Here is a 22,931-nt window from a genome sequence, read left to right on the forward strand (position 1 = left end):
GACTGACAATATTCCAGCAAATAAGGGTACAAGAATAAAAACAATTATATAGATTTATATCAGATCATAGGTGGGACAAAATTGAAGAGTATACATTCTAAAGAGTTCTCTGAATGAATTAAGGAGTGTTTATATATTTATAACAGAATACAGGTGTTCTTTTTAAAACTCTAAATATACGCTAAATATAAAAGAAAATTCACAATAAAATTTTATTATTTTCTTGAGGGTAGACCAAAATAAACTATTTTTTAAAGTCACAAGTTATTTTTCTTATAAAAAAGCCATTACAATAAGTGCATTCTCTAAAGAGATGTTTAATGGTGTCATCATATCGGCGATGAAAAGAGCAGTCTGATATAATTGAAGGGTTGAATAAAGCCATTTATCATTTAATTGTAAGAGAGACTTACATAGTTTTATTGTAAAAAAAAAAACAAACAAAAAAAACATTTCCAACTCCCTTTCCAGTCTGTGTTGAAAGATTTGCTATTTCAAAAATACAATAAAATACTAATACAGACTGGAACACATAATTGATGTTTATGATGGATCCTGTTTTATTTTTTTTTTTTATTGAGATATTAGTGATTATATATACAATGACAGAATCAGCATTGTAATGCAATTAACACTACGTATTCAATATTTCTTCACACCTATATAGTAAATGATATATATAGTTAAATATTTTATGAACAGTCCATAACATTACAATCTGTACATAAGGAAATTAACAATGAGACTTGAAAAAAATAAAATTCAAACAATTATATGATAAAAAATAGAAATAAAAACAATTCTATTTATTCAATAGATTATATTTATTCAAACGTGTATATATTTTTACCTTGGGTATTATATAACTTTTCTATACATTTTTTCACAATATATTCAGTCTTTGAAATTATCTATTTTGTTTATACCAAAACGTAACAAAATTAAACCTTTAACCAAAGGCTAAATACAATAAACTTTATTTACAAAAAAACATTATTTGCATGTTTTCATTAATTTTGCCACCTTTTTGGCACTGCATAAAAATAGTGTAATGGACAGACTGCAGACATGCAGAATGTTACTGATATAACAGTACTGTTCTGTATACATTTTTCAGCCCTTTTGCCTATTTGCCCTAAAACAGAACAGCTTTTCTTGCCATTTTTAGATGCAACATTATGACCAGTGATGGTATAGTTACTTTGAAAAAGTAATCCGATTACTGATTACTGATTACTCCTTTAAAAAGTAACTTAGTTACTTTATGGATTACTTGATTTTAAAAGTAACTAAGTTACTTTACAAGTTACTTTATTAGTTACTTTCAGCAGCTGCAGACACCACCTCCCGCCGCCTTAACATAAACATTATAACCAGTTTTGCCAATACTCCCTTTATTGGAAAATGCATTTTTAACATCAACAATTTATCTCTATTAAGTTGAACTATTTCCTAAAAAAATAAGGTTTTTTTATAAAAATAAAAAAATTAACATAAATATTTTTTTATAAAAAAATAATATATGGTCTTTCTTGATTTTACTAAACATAAATACTTGTTTTTATAAAAAATATATAAAATAAAGAAAGTCTTTCTTGACCTGACATTTAACACTGTAAAACTGAACATTGAACTTGTTGTTCTCTGCAGGGCAGCAAGGAGTGGTTTTATAAAACAGAACCGTGTATATGGTCTAGACCAGGGATCACATATTTGCAGACTGGGGTCCGGGTCCGGACCCAGACGTTGTCCAATACGGACCCATACCGGACCCAACTACTGAGAAGGATTTAATTCTGACAGTGTTCATTTAAAGCACCGGAACTTTTCTTGTCTTTACGGTATTGTGCGCTCTGCGCCACAGCGAACGTGTGGTGTAAAATCTTTAAATGCTCTCCTCTGCCAATCAAATTTGTGGCAGACCGCTGCACTGGCTAGTGAATTGGGACGCGGCCGCAAAAAAAAAACGCTTTAATAAAGAGATAGGGCGCCGAGAACTGGCGAAAAACGAAAACGGGCGGAAACTAAAGACACGCCGAGCGCGAGAGAGAGAGACAGGGGAGAAAGCGAGACGCGTGTGATTGGGGAAGAGCGGAGGGGGAATGGGTAAGGGAGCGGGGTGTGTGTGTGTGTGTGTGTGTGTGTGTGTGTGGAGGAGATGAGGTAGAGAGAGAGAGAGAGTAACGCACAGTGACTTAAATAAGTAACTTTAATCTGATTACTGGATTGGAAATAGTAACACGTTAGATTACTCGTTACTGAAAAAAGGGTCAGATTAGAGTAACGCGTTACTGATTATGACTGCCTAATAAATAAAATATACCAGCTTTGCTTAAAATGCTTAAAAATAAGTTTAAATATTTGACCATATATTTTTACCTTGGGTATTATATAAGTTTTCTATACATTTTTTCACATATTTATTCAGTATTTTGTAGTTGTGTGTGCAGTTTGAACTGAAGCAGCGTTTCAGTGATTTCTCGCGAGATTTGGGAGCTCCTGCTCGCGCGCAGGGAAGTGAGTGTGCAGTGCAGGGACCTAGCTCTGGAGCGAGAGAGAGAGAGAATTACAGCCCAGCGGAGCTAAACTTCCCCCGAACTGCTGCTGAACTTCAGGACGTTTGGAGCCGCGGGCATGAGCGGATCTGCGGGTGTAAGAAGCTGAGATCAGCCCGCTGTGCTGAGACCGCGCTGCCGCTCTCTTTCTCTCCTGCCTGCGCTGCTGTTTCATTGCTGCACGGAGCGGAGGAGCTGAGGAACAGGGGAAAGCAGAAGTTCGCACTCGCCCGGGGGCTCAGCTCTGCGCTGCGCTGCAAGAATGTCGCAGAAAGAAAGACCCAAGTTTTATCGGCAGGAGGTGAACAAGACGATATGGGAGGTGCCATTGCGCTATCAGAACCTGTCTCCTGTGGGCTCTGGAGCTTACGGATCCGTGTGGTCAGTACTTTTAATAACTCTGTTTTTTCCCCTCAAGGGCGGAAAGATCACTCCATTCATTCGCACAGGCCGGAGAACCTGCTCACAGCCGCCTAGCTAGAAAAACTTGGCTAGCAAGGGAAGAAGTTCCAAGGTGGCTAACTAGGCTAACTTCTTCCAGCAACGGGAGCAAGTAGCTATGCTAACTTATATGGATAGCAAGGAAAGAATTAGCTAAGCTAACATTAACTAACGTTAGTTAGGTTAGCTTGGCTACCAATGAAACAAGTAGCTAGCGAAAATAGCTAGCTATCTAACTAATGAGATTAACTTGGCTAGCACTGGAACTGGAAGTAGCTAGCTAGGTTTGCTAAGTTAACTTGACTAGCAATAGAGCAAGTAGCATGCTAAGCTAGCGTTAGCTAACTAAAAAGATTAGTCAGCAAGAGAACAAGTAGCTAGCTAGGCTAAGCTAGGTAGCTAGCTAACTGACTTGGCTAGCCAGGGAACAAGTAGCTAGCTAGGTTAGCTAAGTTAACTTAACTAGCAGTGGAGCAAGTATCTAGCTAAGCTAACTTGGCTAGCAAGGGGGCAGGTAGCTAACTAACTAGGTTAACTTTGCTGTCAGGGGAACAAGTGCCTAAGATAGCTAACTGACTTGACTAGCAGTTGAACAAGTAGCTAGCATAGTTAACTAACTTGATTAACTTGGCTAGCAGGGGTAACTTACAAGTATCTAGCTAAGATAGGTAGCTAGCTAGCTAACTAGGTTAACTTTGCTGGCAAGGGAAAAGTAGCTAAGCTCACTATGTAACTGTTATCCTAAATTGGCTAGCTAGATAGCTAGCTAACTAGACTATAAATGGGAGATGTAGCTGAGCTAGTTAACTAACTAGGTTAACCTCACTACCAAGGAAGCTGCTTAGCTAGTTGGCAAGTGAAACAATAGCTAAGCTAGCTATAGAGCCAACCAGGGTAACTTTGACTAGCACGGTAAGAAGTAACTACCTAGGTTATTTACCTTGGCCAGAAATGAAAGATGTAGCTAACTAACTAGTTTAATTTGACTAACAAGGGAGCAAGAAGTTAGCTACAAGCTAGGGGCCGTGTAACCAAATAGGTGCAGCTGCTGCTAAATTGAGCTAGTTCGGCCACATTTAGCTGTTTTTTATGGTAGTTAGCTAGCTAAAATGCTAGCTAGAGCTACTTGTTTCAGTATTTTGCCATTACTAGACAGTAAACCTAACTAACTAGCCAGCTACCAGTGCTACCAGTTGGGTTTAGCTTGCACGGCTGCGTGCACATTTTATATCAGTTCAGAGGCAAACTGTGATTATTACCACATAGCATGTACTATCCTGCGCTTAATACTTCTCCCAACACGGTGTTATGATCTCAGTGTCATGTCTCGTCATGCTGAGGGCCTCTGCTGCAGTATTCTGAATGAGATCATGTTGTTTTTACTTGAGTCAGAGCAGGTTGTTTTACTTCATATAGCGAGGCTCACTGCCTGCACTTTGCAGTGGTGCAGTTAGAGGAGCTGGAGAACTAGACTTGAATAAAGTCTTGTGTAACACGATTCTTGCATAATCAGCTCACATTAGGCCTTTTAATAGAATGTCATTATTTATTTTGAGACTGATGTCTATTAAAATGTTCAAAAACACTGAAGGAAAATAATTACCACTAGCTAGAACCATGCAGCTTTAAATAACCTTTTGCGACTAGGCGTCAAGTTTCAGTTTTAATTTTATACACATTCCATTATTAATACAGACACACACTTGTATGCTGTTACACTGATATTGTACTGTATGCTTGCACCAGGTACCTCCTGCTGTATGTCCAACAGGTCAAACCACCCTTATTGTGACCTTGCTTCAGGCTTCTTTTGTTTTCCATGTTACATTTTTATGCACACACAAGCCAAAAGTAACGACTTATACCTTTTTAGATTTTGCATAACATAGTGGAGTAAAATCTAAAATATATTTGGTATTAAACTGTGGTCAAGTTCAAGAAAAAAAATCTCTGAAACTTAAAATACATCAGAAAAGTACAGCTACAACAGCAGGCTGTTTAAGTACAATAGCAAATTACAGTTACTTTGTTCCTGTCCTCCACTGCAGAGCATATATTGTTCTCCACTTATTTTTTGTTATGACCTCTGTATCTTACTTAATCATGCTGAGGGCTTCTGCCCCAGTATTTTGAATGAAGTCATACTGTTGATAAGCTAATTTACTTGTTGTGAGTCAGAGCTGGTCATTTCACGCAGGCTAACTTAAGTTTATTACATTTATGAATGGCTTTTAGATCAGTATTGATTGTGAGGTAAATATATGTGCATGATATTTTTTTTAGCATGGCTAACATTATTGCTTGGTTATGTTTGGTTAGATAAGATTAGAGTTTAGATCTGATTTTAGTGTGCAGAGTATCCAGACTGAGACTCCTCTGTATAAATCTGATTTGTGATTGCATTTTAAACATGATTTTTGTTTTGAGGGTTCTGGCTGTCAAACCATCACAAATCAATCTGGATACAATCTACATATGCCAGACATCAGGTTTGCAGTAGCAGTCTAAACATAGCCTTAGTTTTAGCAACTTATCTGGCCACCTTTCAGCCTTTTATTTTACCCACACATCACAGTGCCAGCTGTTCACTGTATTCAAGAAGGCTACGAGTAACCAGTTTTATTACATATTTGAGTACAGAACATAACAACTTACTGAGCTACTTTAATAGAAGACGTTCACCCGGTGGTGCTGTCCATGTGCGGCGGGTGTTTACCGATAGGTAGTGATAAGTGTCTGTAATGAAAATTAACATGTGTTGTTGTTTGAACATCACAACTCATTTACTAAATGACTCGGCGCTCCAGGTAAACAGATTGCGTTCTGGGCACCAGAGAAGAATGTGAGGAGCGCAGTGCTAGGTAACAGTGTCACCTGGCTTATATTTCATGGGCCCTCATATCACCCACCATTATCTGTGTAATTGGATCTGCATCGTACAGATTGGGTTGGGTTTGGAGTAACCACCACTGCTTTTTGGCTCTGAGGTTTTGTTTATAGGGCTCATGGAGGGAATTTAGGTGTAATTAAAAGAAAACTGCAGGAACTGCTGCACTTCTCCAGTTGAGGAACAGCATCAGTGTGGGTTTAAATCCTTCCTCTTTCAGGAGTTGAAATGTGTAAGTTGTTTTCTGTGGAAAATCAGTCAGATTGACTTTATTCGAAGGTACTCTTGCATAAACGATTGATTGTAACACGCATATCTAGGCCTGTAACGGTAGCTTTTTTTTTGCTGTACCAGAAATAGTTGTAAAAATTAATTTTTAGACTTTTATTTTGCTTTAAAAATATATAATAAATTAATAATAAAAGTATACCTCTCTGAAAAGCAATACGCCTTTAATTTAAAACATATTCAGACATTGGTATTGTAATATAGACATTTGTAAATATCCTAAATAAACATAAAAATAAGCCGATAGTTACAGTGTAGCCAAAAAAAGAATATATACTTCAAAAAGCCTCTAAAATGGCTTTATTAAAATGTAACATCAGTGGAATCCAACATGAACAGATTTTATTTCAAGTAAAAGAATACGTTGTTGGCTTAATATACACTGAATGGACACCATCTTAGTCATTTTAGCTGACCTTAATACTGTCCATTATGTTTCCTTGCATTGTTGTAAACAAATAATTAATATTTCTTATGTGGAGCATTTTTATTGGTCCATTCATCATGATAATTGATATAATGTAAAGAATTTACTGCAGACCAATATACAAGGGTTTTTGGTGACCGCATGCCAGTGTATATGTACATAATTAACTCATGGTAGAATATATTTAAAAGAAACCCAAACATGCCTGGATTAATCAGTAGTTTAATAAATAGTGTCACATGTTACAAAGACATGTGATAACGGAAATGCCCCATGACAAGCTTAGCATAAACACTTTATATTAGTGTTTCTGAGGTCGCCTCCTCACCTCAGTCTCTACATTTAGTTTGTTGGTAACATAGAGCAGTGAGAGATTAGATGGGGGCCATCAGGATGCGGCTGAATCTGCTAAAAAAGAACTTGAGTTAACTCTGTTATGGGCACTTGATCTATTTGCCTTTTTGTCAGGCATCTTTCTGCATACAGCATTTGCTCACTGTATTCAGAATGTCATGAAATATGTAGTTACACCACGGCTGTGTGACCGCTGAAGCAGATGGTGGAGTACTGTTTGTGAATTTGTTCAGCAGGCTATAAATTTAGATGAGTGTAATAATCATGGGTCTTTTGTTCTTTGCAGCTCGGCCGTTGATGAGAAGATGGGTTTGAAAGTCGCTGTGAAGAAGCTCTCAAGGCCGTTCCAGTCCATCATCCACGCAAAAAGGACATACAGAGAGTTACGACTGCTCAAGCACATGAAACATGAAAACGTATGTGTGGACGCTTAGACATATTAAACCTTACTAAATCATGATAACTACACTTTATTTATTAACTTTTTTGTACAGTATATAGACAAGACCTCAATATTTTTGATGACCAAAGAACAGATAATAATAATAATAATAATAATAATATTGATGAATGTGAACAATTCTCATATCCCAGGTGTCATATCTTTTTTTTTTTTAATAAAAATTCAAAAAAGTAAATTAAGAGTTTAAAAGAGACTAGTTATATTTTGTTATGCTATTACATTATCATTATAGCAGTGTCTTTAATAGTCTGAAAATTATCGCAATCATTTTGGGACAATGTATATTGTATCTAAACATAGTACAAAGTAGTTCTTGTGACAGGCCTAGTGTAAACGCACCCAATAATTTAGAAAAGATAAAGACTAATCACAAAGCACTTGAGCCACATTATAGTAGTATAAAAGCACCCGTCTTTCCCAAACCCATTGGACAACCAAAACTTAAAGAAAATCTTTTTACAAAAAAAAAACAAACAAACAAACATTTGTCTTTACTTCCTTCCCTTTTTTTAAACTTCCTTTTTATCACTCAATCCTCCATTGTGAAAGATTTGAAGAGCAATTCTCATTGCATGCCTTGATGTCTTGAGTAATCTCAAGGCTGTAGTGAAAAGGAAGACCACTATACTGGTTAGTGCTGGGCGATAAAACGATATCGATAGTTATCGAGGAAACTATATATCGCGATAAGTCGGGGCGAGAAATTCGATAAACTAAATTTTCTATTTCCCGTTTAAGTAGCGTTGTGAAAAGGCGCAGCACGAGATCAGGCAGCACGCTGAACTGCTGCTCAGCCCAGTACAACCCCTCCCCTCCCCTCTCCACCATCCCCCTCCGCCCCACCCCCCGAGCCCCTCCACTCTGAACTCCTCACATAGCGGCTCCTTCTCTCCCATTTACTGGATAAACTTCATTTATACTATTCAGCGGCGCTACACTGGAAAACTCACCTTTTAAATATGAGGCATGCGTCTCCAAGATATTTAGAGAGGTGAGCTTGTTCAGATTTCTGAAGGCAGGTAAACGCTGCTCTGTTTGCTGCTAGTTAGATTAGCTTGTCTCCAGTTTAAAGTTAGCGATGTTTAGGTGTAAAAGGGATCTGTGCAATCTGTCATCATTAGCTAAGATGCTTTCACTGCTTTTTACATTCTAATAAACTAATGGGTAACGCACGTTAGCCGTGTTAATCCACGTTTCGTGTAAATTAAGGTTAACTTCAGCACGAGTGAGGGGTTAGTATATAAACACACAGAAAGGAAGCACTTTCCATCTTTTTTCCTAACTCTCACTGTTTCTGTTAGAAAACCCTGAGGGCAGCATTCTCCTCTGTCTTTGTGTTTTATAGTTTTTAACAGATAGAGAGTCTGTTATGCTGGATATTTTACTAAATACAGAAGATTATATAATCTGTCTAGCTGTATTTGAACTGAGCTAAACATTGCTGTTACTGAACTGGAGTTTTAAATACACTTAAGTAATGTAAGTCTAGTCTACTGAAAGCCAGTAATGTTAGTATAAATCTGTACTGCAGTAGAAGTGGATCATTTCAGAAACTTGACTTTATTCCTCCCACCTCCATTATAGGCCACTTTTTTTTTTAAATATTTAAATGTTAGCTTAATTTAAATGAAAAAAAAACTAAAGGCTCTTATTTAAAAAAAAACATAAGCAGTAAATTATCTAAAATTACAACAAATAGAAAATAGAAAAACAGTAAAACATATGTAATACATACTTTTTATATGACCAAAATTAAACTAGACTGAAATCTGACTAAAACTAATAATATCCGATAGACTAAAATGTAACTAAAACTATTATACATTTTAGTGAAAAGACTAAGACTGTATCAAAATCACCTGTCAAAATGAACACTGTGATATACTCTTGTATTTTGCTTTATGTAGTTGCCTGCATTCAGGGAGGGGAATGATCTTTTGATTAAATATAATTTTATAAAAATAAATAAAGTGTTATTGCAATTTAAATTAAACAGACATATAATGTAAAGGGTCTTACATATTTTTTAGTTTATATATTTGTCCCCTTTTTAAAATTAATTTAAAAGCTGTACCCACCTGGCAAGATGTTAACATCCTAGTGTCTGTCCACAAGGCTCTGAGCCTGCTAGTGATTTTGTCCATAACTCCCTTATTCTGTCACTTCTGAGTAAAAATAGAAACCTTTAAGTGTAACAGAAAGTGATTTGATTTATATCGTGATACATATCGATATCGGCTGATATGAAAAACTATATCGTAATAAGATTTTTTTCCATATCGCCCAGCCCTAATACTGGTAGACGGTAAATAGTGTGTGTAATCAACCAGAAAAGGAAAAAAAAACTAGGAGAGCTTCAAATCTCATTTGAAAGCCATATCAAAGGAAATGTCACAGTAGATGGGGGTAAGCACTCTCACCATGTATATATCTGGGTTGATTTAGTTAGTGGTGCTTTTGTGGTCTCTGTTTAACTTAAGATCAAGTTCTTATCAATAATTGTCTTGTACTAATATTGGTATTTTTTTTTTTCTATTTTAGCTTTTAAAACATTATACTGCTATATCGTAACGAGGTGGGATTACATTTAGAAATCAGATCATATCATATATTATTGCTATTGTTTTGTTGGTCGAATTAAGTATGATGTTGATGTAAAATGTCCAGTGTGATCTACTTGACATGCTCATGTCAAATTTTATTTTCTGTTCTGATCACTGTCAAAATACTGTTTAAAACATTTAAAAAATAGCTTTAATTTGTTCCAATGACAAATGGATCACAAAGAGCTGTGCTCTAGTTCTGTAATTTGATGGAAATAAATAAATAGTATAGTAGTAATTCATATAAACTTCACTTTTACTTGTTGATTTGTTGATTTGATAGTATATAGATACCTCTAGTTCTTTAGGCTCAACTGTAAACTCAATGAAGGCAGTCTGAGACTCTTGGTCTGAAATAAAGGGGGCAGTGTTTTTGAAAAAAAAAAAAAAACCTAAAAAAAAACAGTATATAGTCAGAGGGAATACATTATGTTTAGTTATAGAGGTTCTGTTACTGTTCTTTACTGCTACATAGAGTTGAAGCAACTGTTTGCAACAGCAAAACACTAAACATATATATATATTTTAAATATATTAGTATTGTTTACCTATTTTAACCCTGTACTATTTTGTATTATAGGAATGGTATATTTTGTATATGTAAAGACTAAATAATGACAAAAGAGTGGAAATAATGTTTACACTCTTTGTTTTTACAGGTGATAGGCCTGCTGGATGCTTTCACACCTGCCACCAGTCTGGAAGGGTTCAATGATGTGTGAGTGAGACTCCTCCTCCTTTTCAGCTGTCAGTTATTTTTGTTAGCAAGAGTCAAGATAAGTAAAGTTTTGCTGATCAGTGTGTATGATATGATCTGCTAGTTCTGATGCTTACTCAGATTAATAAGATTAACTTTTACACAAGTTCACGACAGGACATGCAACAGCTTTGTCAGCTTTACTGCAAAAATACACAAAATGAGTTTCCTGTAGCAAGTGACGTGGAGTATGTGGAAGAGTATCTTCCCAAGTCATCTCCATGCAGGTGTTGGATGTTTTTTTTTGTTTTGTTTTTTTTTCGTATCCATCACTTGCAGTATTTCTGACACTAGGAGGGTGAAGACAATGCTATATTGCTATGTTACATTTGCCTCGAATTTGAAAACTGGATTCAAATGACTGTATACACTATGGCCTTAAAATAATATTATGATTGACTGTGGAGTTTACTTCAGCTGGGTTGACCAATGTTTTACCGGTGTTTTTTAAAGAACCCAGGCAAAGTATTTCCATTTTATAAATTTTAGCGTTTTTCAATGTTGACATTGTTAGTGATGACCGTGCAGAGCTAATTTAATGAGATAAAAATACATAGAAGTGCTAATAAGCTGTATAGTACTACTACTACTACTACTACTACTATGATATGTGAAATCTGAACCCTTGGTTGGTGAGGCTCTCCCGACATTCGAGTTCAGTTACAACGCAGTATCAACTGCTGTTTCTTTTCAGACTGCTGCCAGTGCAGCATCACTAGGCAATCAAAGCAGATGCATAGGCCAACAGATGCCTGTGTTGGCCATACGCACAATAGAACTAAGGAGGCTAAAGACAAAGCAGCACTTGCGATCATCTGGCCATAGCGGTAGCATCCCAGCCTGCTGAGCCATTTACAGCCCAGGCGTTTAGTTGATGGAAAAAAAAACATTGAGTTTCAGTGCGAGATATGATGTGCTAGTGGGCAGTTTCACATCATGTTTGTTCTCATCAAATATACAGTGGCATGCAAAAGTTTGGGCTCCTGTGGCTTCTCAAACATTGTTACTGTGAATAGCTAAAAAAAGTATACAATGGACCTGTTGTCCAAAAGGAATGAAGAGGAAAGAAAAACCAAAATGGTCAGTACTTAAAATTCTTGCTTCTTTTGGGTCTACACAGATTTTCAGTGGTCTTTTTGAGCCCTCATTTAGGTCAGCTTTTTTTCCTCTCTAATGACTCTTCCATGCAGGCCATGTTTGTGCAGGTGATCTCCTCTGCAGCAATGTCTCCGGAATCTGGATTAATGGGGGGGGGGTCAGAGTGTTGGAGGCAGCTGCTTTAAGGAGCCACTGGTTGTTGGAACAAGGATGGCTGAGTTAGCATTTATAAAGCTTTGACATTTTAATCACCTGACCTTTCCTAATGATTCTTGTGAACAAACCATACCTCCAGAAAGCTAATTGAGGTCTGAGAGAGGGGTCTTGGTTAAGAGTAATCGGACCAATAAGCCTCTCTGAGTTGTGTATGGATGCAGCACATGAAATTCTTCCTCAACACTCACTGTCTGCAGTAGCTGGTAAAAGAAAATATTCAGGAAAATGAGTCAAACAGGAAACTCACCGTGTCTACGTCAACCCATGAATTAGTATTCATGGCCTCGCCCACCTTGGCTCGTGACTGCCCACAGGTAGGGCTAAAGCAAGGTAGCGACACGTCTCGTCAGATTGCAGCTAACAGCACCAGGAACAGCATGGCAGTACATTCCTGTATTGTTTGTGCGAATAACACTTCAGTGTTATATGCTTTACCCAGTAATTCAGAGCTGAGGAACACATGGTTAGAGTTTGTCTATGGAACACCACCTGCGAAGTACAATTGAGATAGGTAGGTGTATGTTTTTTTTTTTTTGTTTTTTTTTCTGTTTACACTAGTTAAAAGTAAAAATCCAAAAATCTGCTGCGGCTCAACCTGTGGTGGATTTTTACTTCCTGGACTTGGACTACCCCACCTCTATGTGTAGCTATAGTTTACATAGGATCTCCGGTGGATTTTGCACGACTCTAAGACTAGGTCAGTGGGTGAACTGCACTTAGCAGGGAATTACACATGTTGTAAAGTAACATATGACATTACAAAGACGCTTATTAGAAACTAGAAGGTGGTCACAATGTTTTGCTTGATCAGTGTCCGCCAATTTCCACTGTGACTTTATTTTCAACATTCACCTTATATAAGCTGCAACAGGTTCATGTCTGCTTGCTTTTGTATAATGCAAGTGACAGCTTCTTGGCAGTTACCTGTAGTATTAATAGACTGGGTGTGGTTGGTAATGCAAAAGGAGCAAGAAAGCATTGTGTAATGTAGCTTTGCTTGAATGTTGCTCAGTTGAAATTTGTGTTGTCATGTCTGAATGAAAAGTCTGTATGTAAGGCGAGGCTGAGCTGGTTTGTGCTGTGCTGCTTTTGCTTTTCCAGATTACTGCTTAGGTAAAGGCTGAGGCCGTTCAGGTCATTCTGGACCTCAGTGGCCGAGTGGCCTAGAACTGACAGTTCCTGTTTCAGCACATCTCTCTAATCCTCAGAACTTCCTGTACCTTTAGACCTACTAGCCCTGATATCAGACATGACCACGATGTAGAGGAAGGTGTTAATCTCGGTGGCATGTTTCTGATGTTTTGTATTTATGTTATACGATACAAGTGTCTAGCTATATAATGTAGTCATATGGATGTCACAGCAATTTCTTGATTTGTAAAAAAAAAAATGCACAACATGCATGCATATCTAAAGTAATCGAATAAATATGCATCTGTTAAAGATTATGAAGTTGTTATGATCAGCTATTCATTTTTTAACTCATCTCTGTTCAATGTTTTTTATAATGAACATCTTACCATCTTCATCGCAAGCTGCAGCAATTTTGGCTGTTTTTATTTATTTTTATACTTTTTAATTTTTTTTAGGTGTCAAGCCTTTATAACAATCACAAACAGACTGTTTAGCTCTGTGAATGTTTTACGTTTTTAATCAGAGTCTGTTCTTTACAGACGGTCCCTTTCTGTCTTTCTGTTTTTATTAAATTTACTGGCAAAATGCCCAGGCTTAGGAGCTTTATTTACATATAGAATGTTTGTTGTGGTTCTCTGTTCCTCTATAATTTAGAAAATGTAATACAGTAAATGAGAGTTTAGTATGTTTAATACTCAGTGGATATCTTGCTTACAAATATCAATCTAACTTTCCTGAGCTCAGTGCTCAGAGTCTGGCCTTTACTTTACATTATAAGGGTTCATTTTAACTGAGAAACTTACCCAGCTTAATGTTTATCTCTCTCTCTAATTCTCTTGTCTTTGTCCTCTCCATGATTCTCTCCTTCATCCCTTGTTTCACATTTAAAGCCATTGGCAGAATTTTGTAAATGAGATTTCACAACATTTAAAACAAAAGTTATGCAACAGTGGCAATAAGTTTGCTGTGATGTGCAGTGATGTACACGATATGCATGGCAGGAAACGCTGTTTTATATATAGTTCGTAATGTGATTATATTTTTTCCTTTTTTCATTCACTAATACTTCAGTGTTTGTATTAATGCACCGTAAAAAGGCATGCATTACTGACACTGGAAAGTCCAGTACAGAATGCTGTATAGAGGCTTTTCTAAAGGCTGCTGTTTGCAGGTCTTGTTATTGGACATGCTCCGTCTTGCTCGGAGGTAGGAGGTAGTTGGGAAGAGGCCAGACACTCACCGTTCAGAACACATGAGCTCCACATGAAAGGGCTCTAAAGTGACAGGGCTGCCTGAGCCGGCCAGCTGGACGGGTGACATCAGTGTTACTGGGGAAGGCAGGTCAGGAAAGGGCCAGAGTGTCACTGCGAGACTGTGTGGGGTGTACACTGCTGCTGCCGCCGCTACTGCCAAAAATATAAATGGACTCAACTCTTTGAATGAGGAGTGTCTCCTGTAACCCACATGCCCTGTGAAAGTGATTCTATAGTACTGAATGTTTTTTTTTTTTTTTAACAGTGAGAGTGGAACTATTTTTGCTGATAAATAGAAATAAAGTGTAAATGCAGTTAAATCAGACTTTTAAAGTTTTTAAAGAACAACTCCGGTGTAAAATGGACTTTTGCTGTAGTAAAACATGATAAAGTTCATAACACTCCTCCATTCTCCCATAGCTTTCTGAGATCTAGTAATTTTGTGCTTTTTGCGCTGCACTCTTTACAATGACATCTTTGGGGCATATTTTGCTCCAATAAATCGCTTTTTACAATGTTATCCAGGCTCAAAGTAGCTCCACGGCTTCTTGATAGAATCTGGAGAGCCCTGACATTTAAAACAAGGCATTGATAACTATAAAAAGTGCACAAGAAGCTTATTAAAAACTACTGTTTACATCCCATAATGCTAACTTTCTGTTCCGGGAGCTGCCATCACTGTACTGATAATAACAGACGTATATACATATACAGACTCCGCATAGCCTGTCTCCGGGTGTAGCAGCCGGCGCTCAGTGCATTTATTTACACTGAGGATGGGGTTTAATACACCATTAATAATCATACCTATAAACTCTAGCTATTTTTACCTGATTTTTGATTGTTACAAGAGCAGAGATGTGGTAATGATTCAGGACGCTGTCATATATTAACAATACATGAAAAACACTTTATATTATGCTCATTAACAAAGACAGGCATATGGTAATTCTGAATATTTTTTTAAACATACATTTCCAAGCAGTAAATCTGCCCAATATTCGAAAAACAGGCATTGCATTGCAACAGTTCTATTCTGCAGTATAAGTATATTGTGTTGTTGAAAAATTTAGGAATTTAGTCATTATCTTTAATCCAGTATTGGAATAAAATAAATTATATTGACCATAAGCAGATTATATCTGTACAGTACGGCATGGAAAATGAACAGTTATTTTTTTTGCATTAGACAGCTAGTAAGCTGTACACTGTAACTAATGATATTACACATCTTGTGATATGACTATTGTGGATGCTTTACTAAGAAGCATGTTGTCACTGTCACTCAAATAATTAAAAAGTTAAAGTAAAAAAAGGCAAAACTACATTAAATAATTATTTATTTATATTTTCCTGGTAAAAGTAATGCCTAAGTAAAATGCATCTGGTAAACTGTAAACTAAAGAAAACAAAAATAGATAGCACACACACCCTAGGGTTCACTCTTGCTTGAGGGTTTAGCAGAGGGTTCTGTGATACAGTTCTGTATTTAGATCGTATTTTTATAGTGCTGCGTTCTCGCTTGTTGAAAATACTGTGTGTGCAGTTTGAGGTGATTTCATTTGTGGGTGGGGTTGAGTACATTTTTGTTTGTTTCTGATGTTTGTGGTGGTGTGGTGTACGAGAGCAGCAATGTTTGTGTGTGTGTGTAGAGGGGGTGGAGAATCTCTCCAGGGTTAAGCTGGACTTATTTTAAGCCGTTCTCTGTAGTTCCACAGAAGCCCTGTTTAACATAATGCCAGTGGCTCACTGTGTATGAGCGTCCAACTGTGTCAGGCTGGTCATTGGATTTGGGTCTGTAAACAACAGAAACCAATCGGAGCGCCTCTGAGGAGATTGCAGTGGCTAGTGTTACATTTCTCCATTGCATCGTAATTACGGCTGATCAGGCGGTGTTGGGTTCAGAGCAGGAGACTTTGTAAAGCCTCTCTGTGTGTAGGAGTTAATAACGGTAACCCTGACTATACCAGCTGCTGACTCATGCCACATCAGGAATTTTATTTATGTATTAAAATACATTTACCCATGTTTTTATTATGAGACATTGAGATATTGTATCATTTAATGAAACGTCAACTAAATAAAATGATTTTGTTGGCAGCAACATGTCTCAAAAATGTTGGAGCAGGTCATGCCTAGGGGTGGGCGATATGGCTCTAAAATAATATCACGATATTTCAGGGTATTTTTGCGATAACGATATACTTGGCGATATAGGAAAACAGAAAATTTCAGGAATGTAGTATGAGAGTATAACAGAATAATCATAATGTGGCAAAATAAAATATATAGCATAAAATAATATAATGCAGCAAAAATATTGCAGAATATTTAGTGCATGCATATAAACTGCAAACTAAAACAATTATACAATAAATACACCTAAAGCTTCACAGTAAATAATAGACAACTTTTAAGACAGAACATCTCTAGGTATTATCACGATATGGATTTTTAATATTATGATATTTCTGTCATAATATATTGTATTCGATATATTATTGCCCACCCCTAGTCATGCCTACCATTATGTAGAATCTCCTCTTTTTTTAACAACAGTTTGTAAAGGTCTGGCAAGTGAAGCTAGCAGTTGCTATATTTGTTTTATAATAAAGAATTTTAGCTGGTAACCATTCCTATATCTTTCTGGCTGAGATTTTTATTCCATTTTGCACCAAATGTTTTCAGTTGGTGAAACTTCTGGACACAGACTCTTCTTTAATGGAGCCGTGCTATTATGATACATGCAGTATGTGGTTTAGCGTTGTCTTTATAAATTATTCAAGGCCTTTTCTGAAAAAAGACGCAGTCTGGATAGAAGCATATTCTGTTTTAAAACCTCTATATTATGAAAAGATTCTCTGAAACCTTTGACAATAAATACTGTACATTTGTGAGTGAAATTTTTATACGTGAGTTACGTACACATTACGTCTGTTGCAGCTGATTTTTTTTTTTCTTTTTTGTTATTACCACTTGTGTTGCTTTGTCACAACCTTTTTGACATCTGTGCATTTGTTTACATTTACATGCATAAATGTCTCCTTTTTCATGTTTGACACAACACTCCAACTTTTTTTGGAAATTGGGTTGTATTTATTTATGTATTGGACTTAAAAATATTTTTCCAAAAATCGGCGATGCACCTTTAGGTATGAATTCTACCCCTCAGGTATTAAGGAGCAGTAAAGCCACACAGTTGAAGTACAGCATTATACAGGCGTTTCAGTGAAGCTTCTCCAGCACTAAGGCTAGATACAGCAGCACTAGCATTAGCTGCTAACCACAGAGCAAGCTTTTTGCCATTCAGAGGCAAGTATATTGGAATGTATTCAGTGTGTTCACTGTGTTAAAACAAGCTACGTGGGACAAACCGCTAGCTGATGGCACCCTGGATTACCGGAACACTCAGGTTTCCTTAGTCTACTGCTATGGTGCAGCATTTACTAGCACTAACCGGGGCTGGCAAGCACTTCTAAAACTTGGACAAATTACTGGACTTCTAAGCTTACTGTAAATTAACAGAAGCACTTTACTTACCCAAGTAAACAGTTTTCAGGAGAGTGATCTGTGTAGATTAACATCCATATTTTTTAAAGAATTACAGTTGTGTTTACTTGAGCGCCCCCAGCAGCAAGACCTGCTGAATTAGAGTGGAAACATGGCAAAACGCTTGTTTACTTCAAACATGCATTCTTACTAGTGTTGCTTAATGTGCCTTCAAATCTGGTGTGCCTTATGTATGAAAAATATGGTAAACCTTTTTTTTCCTTCATATGAAGACACTGATTTAAGTCTGTGATGCTCAAGTTATGAACATTGTTGATGCCATAAAATTGCCAACATGTTGCTGATATGGCACAAAACCCAAACAAACAAACAAAGGGCCAGCCCATTCACTGCTCTTGATAATGTTAATAAAACTGGATACAGTTTTGTTTGTGTGTGATGAAAGGTGAAAACTCCAGGGAGGAATAATCTCTATTCTGTGCTCTGATTGGCAGGTACTTGGTGACTCATCTGATGGGTGCAGATCTCAATAACATAGTGAAGTGTCAGAAGCTCACAGATGACCATGTGCAGTTCCTTATCTACCAGATCATTCGAGGACTTAAGGTAAAACAATGTTAATATACACTGGGAGATTTATTAGGAACAATGTACTAATACTGGTTGGGTCTCCTTTTGCACTCCAAACAGCTTCAATTCTTTATAGAATGCATTCCAAAAGATGTTGGAAATATTCTTTGAGGTCCTGGTCTATTTCTTTTAGATTTTGCAGGAATAATATGATATATATATATATATTTGTATACTGTTATAAGCAACTGAAGAGCACTAAACTGGTCTTAATGAAATTGTCATGCTGAAAGCCCCATTAGTAGTTGGAGAAGTTGAAACATTGTTGGTAAGCAACAGTACTCAAATAGTCTGTGGCATTCAGACGATGAAAGATTGGTTTTAACAGGCCCCCATTATACCACCTCTGCTAGCATTGACTGTTGATAGAAGGCAGGTTGGCTCCGTGGATTAATTTAGCTGGTGCCAAATTCTGATTCTATCATCAGTTTTTCCTTTCTTTAGTTGTGCAGTTTAGCTGTGCTGCCTCTTCTTTCTGTTCTTGGTTGACAAAATTAGAACTCAGTGTGGTCTTCTGCTGTTTAAACCCATCTGCTTCAAGCTTAGACACAATATTTGTCCATAATTTGGATGGAGACTGATCTGCTAAAGAAAATCCCAAATCCCAATCCAACCAGCTGTTTGTTGTATTAGACGTGGAGAACATGGGATCCTGGGATTTAGTTTCAGATTTTACATTGAGGCCAAAATTGGAATGAAAAACAATGTGTATTATTAAAAAGTGAATTTCTTCTTTTACCACATTTAGCTTTCTACACATAATTGTACTGCACATGCTTCATAAACAGTGTCATATATATTTTCTAAAGCTTTGAGTGCTAGTTTTGCCCTCTTGTGGAGAAACTGCAAAAAATAATATAGATGTATAGATGTATTGAAACATCTCTAGTTATATTTTAGAAATAATTGTGAATTAATTTCAATAAGAATAGTTACATTTTTCCAATGGAAACCCTTTACAAAGCTGAACTGGAAAAAAGAAATCTAAAATGGAAAAAAGCAAAATAAGGAAAAATAAAACTTTTTTCAAATTTTTTTCATTTAAGATCTTTGAGATCATACTGGGGCATCTAAAAAGAAATAGAAAAGTTACTTTTTTCAGTAATTCAGTTCAAAATATAAAACTTGTTTCACACACAGAGTGATCTATTTTAAGCATTTATCCTTTTATTGTTTATATATGGCTTACAGTCAATAAAAACCCAAAAATTAGTGTCTCAGTGTGCTGGAAAATGAAATCCGCATCTCCATAAAAGTTGTCAGCAGAGGGAAGCATGAAGTGCTGTAAGATGTTCTAGGAAAACACTGCACTGATTTTGTACTTGATAATAAAACACAGTGGACCAACAACAGCAGATGATCAGCATGTCTCTCCAAACCATCACTGATTGGTGGAAACTTCACACTAGACCTCAAGCAGTTTGGACTGTGTGTCTCCACTCTTCCTCCAGACTCTGCTCTCTTGATTTCCAAACGAAATGCAAAATTTACTGAATTTGATGCTCAGTGATGGTTTGGAGAGACATGTCATCTGCTGGTGTTGATCCACTGTGTTTTATTATCAAGTCTAAAGTCAGTGCAGTTTTGTTTTCCCACAAAATCTTACAGCACTTCATGCTTCCCTCTGCTACTGACAACCTTTATGGAGATACGGTGGATTTCATTTTCCAGCAGGACTTGACACACTGCTATAATCTTATTTTCAACAACGAAAAAAATAAATGCTTAAAATAGATCACTCTGTTTTTTGAGATGCACTAGTATGGTTCACTATACTTGATGGTTGGTGTAGACATTATCTGAAGCAGCTGGTCTGTATCTGCATGATTTATGCATTGCACCTTCTGTCTCATGATTAACTGTACAAGGTTTTTTATTAAAGTGCTTGATGTGCACGATTTATCAGTGTGAATGGCATAATGTGCTTATTTGTTGTATTTTCTTTTTAATTTGCAGTACATCCATTCAGCAGACATCATTCACAGAGTGAGTGTTCACCTATTTGTTCTTCTAGAAATAAAGTTTGTTCATCACAGGAAGAGATTATTCAAGTTTTATTTACCCGTGTTTTACTGTTGTATCTACTAAATTGTGTGTAATTGGTAATAAGCTAATCCTTGGTTCCTTTTTTTTCAGGACCTGAAGCCTGGAAATTTAGCAGTGAATGAAGATTGTGAACTTAAGGTAAGACAATTTGTTGGAAAGCCTTTTAATTAAGGAGACACATGGCCTAGTAACATTTTCTACTGTATAGGTAATGAGTGCAGTAGATGCGCTGTTTAGCTAAATACAGCTCAGCCCTTTTAGAACACTAAGGTCCTGTTCTGATGTGATTTCCAGATATAATTGGTTGATATGTCATGTACAATTGGTTGGCAATAATTGGTAATAAATGTAATAAAACATTGTAATTGTAATGTTGTAATGTAATTCTCTCTCTCGCTCTCTCTCTCTCTCTCTCTCTCTCCCTTTCTATCTCTATCTCAGATCCTTGACTTTGGTCTTGCACGGCATACAGATGATGAGATGACGGGATATGTGGCCACCAGGTGGTACCGCGCTCCAGAGATCATGCTGAACTGGATGCACTACAACATGACAGGTAGGATAGGGTTATCTGCTTTGGGTGTGAAGTGAAGTTCCTCAGGATGGTGAAGCATGTGTTTAGCTGGATTTGCACAAACGTGAAGCTTTGTGTTTATTTCTTAAGCTGAGGTGTTATTTTCCAAAAAATGATCAATGTATTAAAAATAGTTTTAAAGAGAATTTTACTCAGCTTAATGCTCTTTAGTGGTCATGATTTGCAGCAGACCTCACACTGCTTTAATACATGTTTACAGAGGGATATCAATTTAAAGTATTTTGTGTAAAAAAAAAAAAAAGAAATTGAAAAAGCCCAATATTTTAAAAAGTACCCAAAATGTGGATGGAAACAAACTAAAGTTTGAAAGCCTAAAGGCTTTACGTTGAATGAAGGATGATTTAAGTTTAAGCATACACTTGAAATATAGAGATTTATTAATATCTGGTAAAAAGCCAAGATAAACTGATGTAATGCCATCTGTAAAGAAGGACAAATGTATGTTGCATATAGCAAGATAACAGTAATAGTACATGGATAACAGTGTGATACAGCTCTGGGGAAAAAAATGAGACCACTTAAAAATGCTTAATTTTGTTTGATTTTACCAAATTAAAAACTCCTGCAATAAAATCAAGAGGAAGATGAATGATCACAAGCCATCAAACCAAGCTGAACTGCTTGAATTATTGCACCAGAAGTGGCATAAATTCATCCAAAAGCAGTGTGTAAGACTGGTGGAGGAGAACATGATGCCAAGATGCATGAAAACTGTGATTAACTGTGATTATTCCACCAAATATTGATTTCTGAACTCTTAAATCTTTATGAATATGAACTTGTTTTCTTTGCATTATTTGAGGTCTGAAAGCTCTGCATCTTTTGTTATTTCATCCATTTCACATTTTCTGCGAATAAATGCTCTAAATGACTATTTGTATTTGGAATTTGGGTGAAATGTTGTCCATAGTTTATAGAATAAAACAACAATGTTCATTTTACTCAAACATAAACCTATGAATAGCAAAATCAGAGAAACTGATTTAGAAATTAAAGTGGTCTCTTAATTTTTTGCAGAGCTGTATACAGTACCAGAAACTACTTGAGGAGGTCGATAGGACTCGCCATGCTTGTTAGGAGTCTTGTCCTAGGACTCTTGTTGGTGTAGAGCAGTGTAGTCATCCAGATTGGGAATTAAACCCCAGTATCCCACATGAGGTAGTAGCTCACTGGCATGCAGTGGTGTTATCCACTGTACCACACCAGCCGAACCACTCATTTATTTATTTTTTAACGCATTGATTAAAAAATATATATATATTTTAAGCCGCTCACTAAACTGCGATATGAAACCAAAACTGATGAGACCAAATTTATTTATTTTAAACACATGAAACTTACTGTAATTCAGACTCAGGATTTCAAGTGTAAAAAAAAAAACCTTATTCCTCTGTTACTGATGCTCAATTGTCTGCCTTCATTTTTGCAGTGGACATTTGGTCTGTTGGCTGCATTATGGCTGAGCTGCTGACGGGGAGGGCGCTATTTCCTGGCACTGACCGTATCCTTCAGCACAAGCACACGGTCACTGGCCCAGTTGTGTGTTGGCTTATATTTGTATAGATGTTTAGAATTTTAATGAGAGTATAACCTTTATAAAATGTATATCTGTACGTCTCTCCTTCTCAGTTCTAGAGCAGGAAGATCCGTCTCACTCTGTTCCATTACGCTCCT

The 22,931-nt window shown here is 36.6% G+C and overlaps 1 protein-coding gene across 2 annotated transcripts in view; it reads left to right on the plus strand.

Annotated features, from left to right (window-relative positions):
• The first annotated feature begins 2,486 nt into the window (after positions 1-2,486).
• mapk14a (mitogen-activated protein kinase 14a) overlaps positions 2,487-22,931 on the plus strand; it is a 34,478-nt gene continuing 14,033 nt past the window's right edge. The window contains exons 1-8 of one of the 2 annotated variants that reach the window (XM_007231921.4): positions 2,487-2,936; positions 7,239-7,368; positions 10,678-10,736; positions 18,481-18,592; positions 20,573-20,602; positions 20,753-20,800; positions 21,104-21,218; positions 22,687-22,758. In XM_007231921.4, the coding sequence (XP_007231983.2) occupies positions 2,818-2,936; positions 7,239-7,368; positions 10,678-10,736; positions 18,481-18,592; positions 20,573-20,602; positions 20,753-20,800; positions 21,104-21,218; positions 22,687-22,758 (685 nt within the window). In that variant the 5' untranslated portion in view covers positions 2,487-2,817. The remainder of the gene's footprint in view (positions 2,937-7,238; positions 7,369-10,677; positions 10,737-18,480; positions 18,593-20,572; positions 20,603-20,752; positions 20,801-21,103; positions 21,219-22,686; positions 22,759-22,931) is intronic. The other variant, XM_007231920.4, reaches the window with a different exon arrangement.

This window comes from Astyanax mexicanus, chromosome 12 (genome assembly GCF_023375975.1).
Source record: "Astyanax mexicanus isolate ESR-SI-001 chromosome 12, AstMex3_surface, whole genome shotgun sequence".
Taxonomy (NCBI): Eukaryota; Metazoa; Chordata; class Actinopteri; order Characiformes; family Acestrorhamphidae; genus Astyanax; species Astyanax mexicanus.